The sequence below is a fragment of the Coregonus clupeaformis genome, unplaced genomic scaffold, assembly GCF_020615455.1.
Source record: "Coregonus clupeaformis isolate EN_2021a unplaced genomic scaffold, ASM2061545v1 scaf0001, whole genome shotgun sequence".
Lineage (NCBI taxonomy): Eukaryota > Metazoa > Chordata > Actinopteri > Salmoniformes > Salmonidae > Coregonus > Coregonus clupeaformis.
Window position 1 is genome coordinate 1,327,501 of NW_025533456.1, and position 9,590 is coordinate 1,337,090.

A 9,590-nucleotide genomic window follows, 5' to 3' on the forward strand; every position below is an offset into this window, starting at 1 on the left:
AATACTGTAACCATTGATAGTAAGAATTTGTCATTTGAGAAACATAAACCTAGGATGAGTGTTTGGTTGCACAAATCAAAACCTTTTTTACATGACACTTTCAAACAATCCCTTATCTAAGAGTCTTATTTACGTTTTGATATTTTTGAAAATGTTGACTTTCTTTCTGTAAATGACCAGAAATTGACATTTCTCTGTTAATAAGTGAACCGAGGATTGTTGTGGCACTTCAGGACGTACTTTTGTGTCATCTTGCTAAATCATTCCCATTCAGCTCTGCAGGCCTTGAGTACAGGGTTCTTCTCTCAGTCCATTATTATCCACCAAGTCCTAGCATTTCACTGAAGCACTCTCTCTCACTCTCTCTCTCTTTCTCTCTCTACCTCTCAATCCCATCTTTTCCTAACACTTCTATGCACATCACCGCCATGCTATTTGAAAGCCATATGCAATAAATAAATATACTGTATTTCACTGTATGAAGTATTAACTATCTCAAGATTACAGGTCAAGTTTATCCCAAATTGAAACCATCAGTTTGTATTATTTTAGATAGATTCAAGAGATGAAAATATTCATTATGAGCATTATTGCAGATTTTAATGTTAAGATATTTCTGGTTATTTAACTTATGTCACGCCCTGACTCAGGGGACTCGTATATGTTGAGTCAGGGTGTGTATATTCTTTGTTATGTCGGATTTTCTATGTTTCGATCTATTATGTGTAGATCTATGTTGGCCGGTGTGGTTCCCAATCAGAGGCAGCTGTAGCCCGTTGTCTCTGATTGGGGACCATACTTAGGCAGCCTATTGGCACTAGTGGGTTGTGGGATCTTGTTCCGTGTGAGGTATGTTGTTTGTGTACCTTGGACTTCACGTGTCGTTAGTTTGTTGTTTTTGTCGTTGTTTATTTGGTTCAAATAAACATGTATGCATATCACGCTGCGCCTTGGTCTGACCCGTTCATCAACGAACGTGACAGAAGATCCCACCAAACGAGGACCAAGCAGCGTGCCCAGGAAGAGCGAATAGCCATGTCACAGGTGGGCAAATGGTGGTCATGGGAGGAGATATTTGCGGGGAAAGGGCCATGGGCGAAGGTAGATGCCCAGGCAGGAGAGGTGAAACGGCGCCAACCGTGCCGACGACGGAGACCCGAGAGGCAACCCCAATAATATTTTTTGGGGGGGCACACGGGGTGGATGACGAGGCTACAGGAGGCTAAAAGGGAGAAGGAAAGTGTAGAGGCACGGCGAGAGGAGCTGGTTAGGCAGCAGAAGGAGTGGGGGTTAATAAAGGAACCCAGTCTCGCTCCTCGCACCAAGAAAGTGGTGCGTGTCGCCAGTCCAGTCCGGCCCGTTCCTGCTCCCCGCACTAAGCCAGTGGTGCGCGTCGCCAGCCCGGTCCGGCCTGTTCCTGGCCCTCGCACCAAGCCAGTGGTGCGCGTCGTCCAGCCCGGCCCGGCCTGTTCCTGCCCCTCGCACCAAGCCAGTGGTGCGCGTCGCCAGCCCGGCCCGGCCTATTCCTGCCCCTCGCACCAAGCCAGTGGTGCGCGTCGCCAGCCCGGCCTGTTCCTGCCGCTCGCACCAAGCCAGTGGTGCACGTCGCCAGCCCGGTCCGGCCTGTTCCTGGCCCTCGCACCAAGCCAGTGGTGCGCGTCGCCAGCCCGGCCCGGACTGTTCCTGTCCCTCGCACCAAGCCAGTGGTGCGCGTCGCCAGCCCGGCCCGGCCTGTTCCTGCTCCCCGCACCAGGCCAGTGGTGCGCGTCGCCAGTCCGGTCCGGCCTGTTCCTGTCCCTTGCACCAAGCCAGTGGTGTGCATCGCCAGCCCGGTACGGCCTGTTCCTGCCCCTCGCACCAAGCCAGTGATGCGCGTCGCCAGCCCGGCCTGTTCCTGCCCCTCGCACCAAGCCAGTGGTGCGCGTCGCCAGCCCGGTCCGGCCTGTTCCTGTCCCCCGCACCAAGCCAGTGGTGCGTTTGTCCAGTCCGGCATGGCCCGTGCCCGTTCCACCGGTGCCTGATCCAGTTCCGGTCAGCTCTTCCACTCCGGAGCCAGAGCAGTCCGCTCCACCGGTGCCTGTTCCAGCTCCGGTCAGCTGCTCCACTCCGGAGCCAGAGCAGTCCGCTCCACCGGTGCCTGATCCAGCTCCGGTCAGCTGCGCCACTCCGGAGCCAGAGCAGTCTGCTCCACCGGGGTCCAGTCCAGCTCCGGTCAGCGGCTCCACTCCGAAGCCAGAGCAGTCCGCTCCACCGGTGCTTGATCCAGCTCCGGTCAGCGGCTCTACTCCGGAGCCAGAGCAGTCCGCTCCACCGGTGCCAAGTCCAGCTCCGGTCAGCGGCTCCAGTCCAGACCATGACGTCAGCCCGTCTCCAGGTTCGGGGTCTCCCACACCAGGGTCCAGACAGGGCCTGGCGCACGCGGGAGGAAGGAGAGGGGGAAGCAGCGCGCCGAGGTCCAGACCAGACCAGGGGCGCAACAGGGAGGCGGAGAGTGAGAGGTCGTCACGCCCCGAGCCGGATCCGCCTCCAAGGCGGAATGCCCACCCGATTTTCTATGTGTTGATCTATTATGTGTAGATCTATGTTGGCCGGTGTGGTTCCCAATCAGAGGCAGCTGTAGCCTGTTGTCTCTGATTGGGGACCATACTTAGGCAGCCTATTGGCACTAGTGGGTTGTGGGATCTTGTTCCGTGTGAGGTATGTTGTTTGTGTACCTTGGCCTTCACGTGTCGTTAGTTTGTTGTTTTTGTCGTTGTTTATTCGGTTCAAATAAACATGTATGCATATCACGCTGCGCCTTGGTCTGACCCGTTCATCAACGAACGTGACAACTTAATCCTTCTCAAACTCACTTAAATAAATATATATTACACTTTAATGATTTGCAAAAGTTTTAGATGATATAGTATTCCAGTATTTTTTTCCCATAGCTACTTAGTTTCTCATGCAGACCAAATATTAAAGCTAGGATGGAATAGATACAGAGTGAAACTACTGACAAACAGCTGTTGCATGTACTGTACAGCTACAGTAGAAACTCAGTCAGTCAAATTGTTGAGGGGAAACTTGTGGAATACAGAATGTATTCAAAGTATGTTCTTAAAGTAGGCTAAAGAGGTGAGGGAGACAGGACAGCTTTGAGTGTTACCTTGACTTACTGTTGATTTCACACTTTTCTCAGTGGCTTAGAGACTATATAAAATGTCCATGCAATCAGCATTTCACATTATTGTACTTGACTGTGTAAGGGAGTATGCCTCTTCTCTCACTCTATCTTGGTTTGTGCAGTTGACTGTGACTCCTCCTCAGACCAATTGGCAGAACACCCAGAATATGATCTGGAAGTTAAGATAGGCTTCTTGGGAAACTGAGCCCGCGCGATAACAGCCAGTCACCTGCAGGAACCAACCCTATGAACCATGCCTATGTAGCTTTTTCGTGTAGCAGTATATAAGAGAACTGAAGGGACCGCCCTGGCGGAGCTTTTGGCAGACTTGTACTTTGTACGTGTTTGTTGTAACCTCTCCAGTTAACTGATAATACAGAGTGATTCATTTAATATTGACTTCAGGTGTCCCTGGTGTTGAATTTCCACCACAACTGTGTATTTAGTTACTTTGCGAGAATGTTGTCTGTCTATGCATTATTATGTACTTGTAACTGACTAGTTTTCACTATGACGGTATATTTACTTTACTTCACAGTGTTTTGGAGGATAATTCAATTTTATATCTCTGGCTTTAGTCAAACGTGTTATGCAGGTCTTAAGACACTTTTTTTTATCAGTCTTGTCACTTCTGACCAATAAAGAGCATTCCATATGATTTGTTCTTTAGAGTTAATTGTTTATTTTTATTTTTAACATTGAATCTAAACATGACAATTAAAGATCCATACATTTATACAATTTACAGTACATATATCAATTGTACTCTGTTTGTGTACCAGCTCATGTAATTTCATGAATCACAATGTATTACAATTTTGTAAGCTAGCCATTTTTTATAACTGGACAGAAACATCAGCATTAACATTCAATCAACTGACTATTTACATGATTTATTATACAATGATGAGGTCAGCTAAATGTGATTAAGGGGCATGAAAAGGTTAATGTTTTTGGAACAGTGGGACAACATTGTGATAGGTAGGTGACTTGAGCAGCAGGGGGAGACAAAGTTCTGCCTTGCATGTAAACTCACCTCAAACCACTGTCAGTCCAACACGCATTAGAATCCTACACTACAACACACTGGCCAAAAACAACAACATTGGAACATACATGCATATAAATGTGGGGATGCCCCAATGTGAAAACAGACAGGACAATTACAGACTCCTTAATTAATTAATTTGAACTAATTCACCATTTTGTTCTAGTTTGGTGTTTTGGCTTGTATCCTTGTTCTTATGTTCTACTGTCTTTCGATTCTTTGTTTATGTATTTTTTGAATGTCTTTATGTACACACACCTGTCTGTGATCTGAGCCCCTCACAGGGAAAAAACAAGAAAGACTTGCTCACAATTATTTTTTAACACTACCCAGGATCCAAACTTCTACATGGAACCCAAAAGGGTTCTACCTACAACCAAAAAGGGTTCTTCAAAGGGTTATCCTATGGGGACAGACAAAGAACCCTTTAAGGTTCTAAATAGCAACTTTTTTTTCTAAGAGTGTAGACATTATACCAGCTCACAGAACACCCCCATATACGGCGTACCGATAACCCTCCCACATGTGCACATGGAACCCTGGTGAGACACATGCTGGACGTAGAAAGACTGCTGCTGGGTTTTGGGATGATTATGGACCGCTCCACATGGGCAACCCCACTGCTGCTCTGGCTGACTGTTCACTCCATATTTTCTGGTTCCTGAAAATCCTAAACTGAACTGACTGTACTCTTCCTCCTGTCTGGCTCTGGCTGGGCTACTTCCTGTTTCCAGGGTGACAAAGGGAGTTAGGTCAGCCTGATCATGCCGGATCTCCATTCTGTGCAGTGCCATCCTCTGGTGATATCTGCCCCTGCTGTAGAAGGACAGGGATGGTGGGTTAGAGGTTTTGTCCCAGAACACTTCTAATTCTATGGGACGGGGTATTGCTTCAGGTTGAGCTGCAGTGTTCCCAGGAAGATAGATACACTGAGAATTTAAGTCTGCCAGTGAACTCAGTTGGTCCTTCTGCCAGCGCAGTGCAAAAACCTTGACATTCCCAGCAGATGAAACGTAGCCAAAAGCCTTGACTGTCTCAGCAGATGAAACGTTGACACGTAAGCCAACGGTCCAATCACAGTCCTCAGATAGTTTGACCACCCACCTAGGGTTGGCATCAGAGCCGCTATCCTGGCACAGAAGAGTATGGGTGGTGAGTTTGGCAAGCGGGGTGTAGAACACTTTCCTGTGGTCCTGGGAAAGAGACATGCCCCTTCCCAAGCTTGTGGGGTCAAAGGTCAATGTGGTGGTGGGAGGTAACCCTGGGGAACCCTGTATTTCCTGGTAGTTCTCGGGGTCGACCAGAGCCAGAAGAGAACTCCACAGCTGTGTCGTCTGCTCCACAAGCTTTCCTCCGCTCTGTTGTAGCTCCTGGACCAGCTTGTTCCGGTCGGCCCCAGGCTCCAGCCCCTTCCTCAGATCCACAGCTCGGGCCTTCTCCACAGCCTGGTGCACCCCTTCATAACCCTGGAGGAAGTGAAAGGAGTCCCCATCAGACAGGGCAGCCTGCATGGTCCTCTTGGAGGTCTTGATGTACTTTACGCGAGCTGAGACGGAACTCTGGACGCTGGTCAGGGTGATGTCGCGCAGGGCGGACACTCCCTCAATGAGCCGGACACTGGAGCTAGCCAACCTCTCCCTCTGCTCCTTATCCCACCTGACTAGCTCCAGGCTCTGGCTCTCTCTCTGGGCCAAAGCCTTCTGCTCCTCCTTCAGCTTCTCTCCCAGCTCTTTGTGTGCCTTAGGCAGGGTCTTCATATTGTGGACGCGATGCTGGTCATCGATGGCGCAGGACATGCATGCACTAGTTAGGTCGTCCAAGCAGTAGTACTCAAGAATCTTACCATGGTGGGGGCATTTGGTGGCTGCCCCAATTCCCCCAGCCCCTGGTGCTATGGGTTCAGTCAGGGTATGTGTCTGCAGCAGCAATGGCACTGTCAGGTGCGGCTCCAAGTGCTGGGCACACATGGACATCTCACATTTCATGCAGGTCTTCAACGCTGGCTTTTTGTCATCCACACACATGTCACAAACAACGGCCTGGATCTCAGGCAGCGGCAGAGACTGGCACCCCTCAGACATGTCTTCTGTGAGCCCTGGTTCAGTTGAAGCTGCCCCAATAAATGGTGGTGGGAATCGGGTGCTTTGCGTTGTCCTTGACCTTCGCCTGCTAAAATAGCTCTAGCCTCGTAGCCCATATAATGCTTCTAATGTAAACTTTTTACCTTTCGGTCCGTTTGCTTTTGTTCGTTCTGTCTCTTGTCTGATTTGGGTTTGAGGCCACCTCGTGCAATATATGCGTCAGTCCACCAAAAGTTTCTGGTTGCTAAAATTATAATGGTTCGCCTAATTTAAGTTTATGTAACAAAACAAGTGAATCGTTGTACAATCTAAAGCACTGTGAAATATCCTTTCAATAAAACATTGTATTTTCAGCTGTCAGATGACGTTGTACAAAACCGAAAGTAAAAAGATGAAAAAAACAACATTTAACGGACAATTTAGAAATAGGGCACATAGAATGGATCTACTGCTTCTTAGACTTACTTTCAATGAGTATGATAGATCTATACTAAACATTTCTATGTGAATTTAGTCGCGTCGCCCAAAAATATGCCTTGCTAAGTAGATGACAGGAAATGGGTGTGTTCGAGAGTTAAACTAATGCAGACGGTTACACACAACTACTGAAGTCAAAAGGGGAGGTGCATCTGAGGCCACCTAAAGTCAGACACAGTTTGAAGTGACTCAAATACAGATGTTTTGCATATCCGATTCAAATCTGTTATTTTTCCTGCAGTCTGAACAGCCAAAAATCACATGGAATGGGATATTTCAAGCCACATTTCAAACCACCTACGAAGCCACCTCCAACTTAATTTTAGAGAATTTGTCAGTATGTCCAACCGGCCTCACAACCGCAGACCACGTGTAACCACGCCAGCCCAGGACCTCCACATCCGGCTTCTTCGCCCATGGGATTGTCTGAGACCAGCCACCCGGAGAGCTGATGAAACTGAGGAGTATTTCTGTCTGTAATAAAGCCCTTTTGTGGGGAAAAACTCATTCTGATTAGCCCACCCATGGCTCCCAGGCCCACCCAATGCACATTCGCAAAAGCGCCTGACTTGGGCAGGAGCTCAATGGTACTGAGTAACAGCATCTCACATTTTCTACTGCGTAAGATCCTGCACCTCTTATAAAATATTGGCTAAAAGTATTGTGGAGTTCTTGCGCCTAAATATAAACAGTACAGGCACCCAAAATGAGTACCAGGACCTATTTCAGTACAAGTCAAGCACTGGACAACAACAACACATGTAAATATAGCTGCAAGCAGCAATAACGGGGTTCAGCTATGGGACAACTGTGCCACCATCAGGAACAATTTGACACATTGCCCTAGGACGAATTACTTGTGTACTGTTTACCACACTTGCCAAATATTAGAATGAATCATGCAATATGCGGGTAACATGCTTTTGATGTATTTTGGACCATCTCCAGAACCGCTGGACAGATCGGCACCAAATGTGGTATATAGCATCTATGAATGCACATATTTTCCAAAACTCTAGCTAAACAATATGGCCGCTATAAGCAATAAGCTTGCATTAATGATTTTTTCCTGTCCAACAACGCCACAATGTGTCCATACTTAACCATGCTTTACAGGCTATCTAGACTCATATCCCTGAACATGTGTGCCAAATTTCATCAGTCTGAGTCAAACAGATCAAAAGATATACCAATGTGCCCGTTATAGTGCCAGAGTGAGGTCGATATGAAGGTGCTTGCATATGTTGAGCCTTGACAGTGTTTGTAACATGTGTACCAAGTATTGTTACAATACAAATATTTGTGACTGATTTATAGGGATTTATGTGCGAGACCACGTGAATGTTTATTGGTCAATAGCGTTGTTTTTGGTTCAAGCCTGGAAAATATTGCTTTGAGAGACCTTGGTCCATAGATGCCACGTATTAAGTTTTGTGCAGATCGGTCATTCGGTTCCAGAGGAGTAGTGTTGAAAGTTTTTTTTTTTTTATATCAAAATGCCGAAAAATCCATAATGGCGGACTTTATGGTTCCTTGAGGCACATTTTATCCTTGCCATATATACCTACAGTTGAAGTCGGAAGTTTACATACACCTTAGCCAAATACATTTAAACTCAGTTTTTCACAATTTCTGACATTTAATCCTGGTAAAAATTATGTTATGATCACCACTTTATTTTAAGAATGTGAAATGTCAGAATAATAGTTGAGAAAAGTATTTATTTCAGCTTGTATTACTTTCATCTCATTCCCAGTGGCTCAGAAGTTTACATACACTCAGTTAGTATTTGGTAGTATTGCCTTTAAAATGTTTAACATTGGTCAAACGTTTCGGGTAGCCTTTCACAAGCTTCCCACAATAAGTTGGGTGAATTTTGGCCCATTCCTCCTGACAGAGCTGGTGTAACTGAGTCAGGTTTGTAGGCCTCCTTGCTCGCACATGCTTTTTCAGTTCTGCCCACAAATGTTCTATAGGATTGAGGTCAGGGCTTTGTGATGGCCTCTCCAGTACCTTGACTTTGTTGTCCTTAAGCCATTTTGCCACAACTTTGGAAGTATCCTTGGGGTCATTGTCCATTTGGAAGACCCATTTGCGACCAAGCTTTAACTTCCTGACTGATGTCTTGAGATGCTTCAATATATCCACATAATTTTCCTTCCTCATGATGCCATCTATTTTGTGAAGTGCACCAGTCCCTCCTGCAGCAAAGCACCCCCACAGCATGATGATCCCACCCCGTGCTTCACGGTGTTCTTCAGCTTGCAAGTCACCCCCTTTTTCCTCCAAACATAACGATGGTCATTATGGCCAAACAGTTCTATTTTTGTTTCATCAGACCAGAGGACATTTCTCCAAAAAGTACGATCTTTGTCCCCATGTGCAGTTGCAAACCATAGTCTGGCTTTTTTATGGAGGTTTTGGAGCAGTGGCTTCTTCCTTGCTGAGCAGCCTTTCAGGTTATATCGATATAGGACTTGTTTTACTGTGGATATAGATACTTTTGTACCTGTTTCCTCAAGCATCTTTACAAGGTCCTTTGCTGTTGTTCTGGATTGATTTGCACTTTTCGCACCAAAGTACGTTCATCTCTAGGAGACAGAATGCATCTCCTTCCTGAGCGGTATGACGGCTGCGTGGTCCCATGGTGTTTATACTTGCATACTATTGTTTGTACAGATGAACATGGTACCTTCAGGCGTTTGGAAATTGCTCCCAAGGATGAACCAGACATGTGGAGGTCTACAATGTTTTTTCTGAGATCTTGGCTGATTTCTTTATATTTTCCCATGATGTCAAGCAAAGAGGCACTGAGTTT

General features: G+C 46.7%; 1 protein-coding gene across 1 annotated transcript in view; it reads right to left on the reverse strand.

Moving 5' to 3' along the window:
- Positions 1 to 7,009, reverse strand: part of si:dkey-183c6.9 (E3 ubiquitin-protein ligase TRIM7) — a 13,481-nt gene extending 6,472 nt beyond the window's left edge. The window contains exon 1 of the mRNA XM_045212201.1: positions 4,831 to 7,009. Within this exon, the coding sequence (XP_045068136.1) occupies positions 4,831 to 6,295 (1,465 nt within the window). The 5' untranslated portion in view covers positions 6,296 to 7,009. The remainder of the gene's footprint in view (positions 1 to 4,830) is intronic.
- Between the last annotated feature and the right edge of the window lie 2,581 nt (positions 7,010 to 9,590).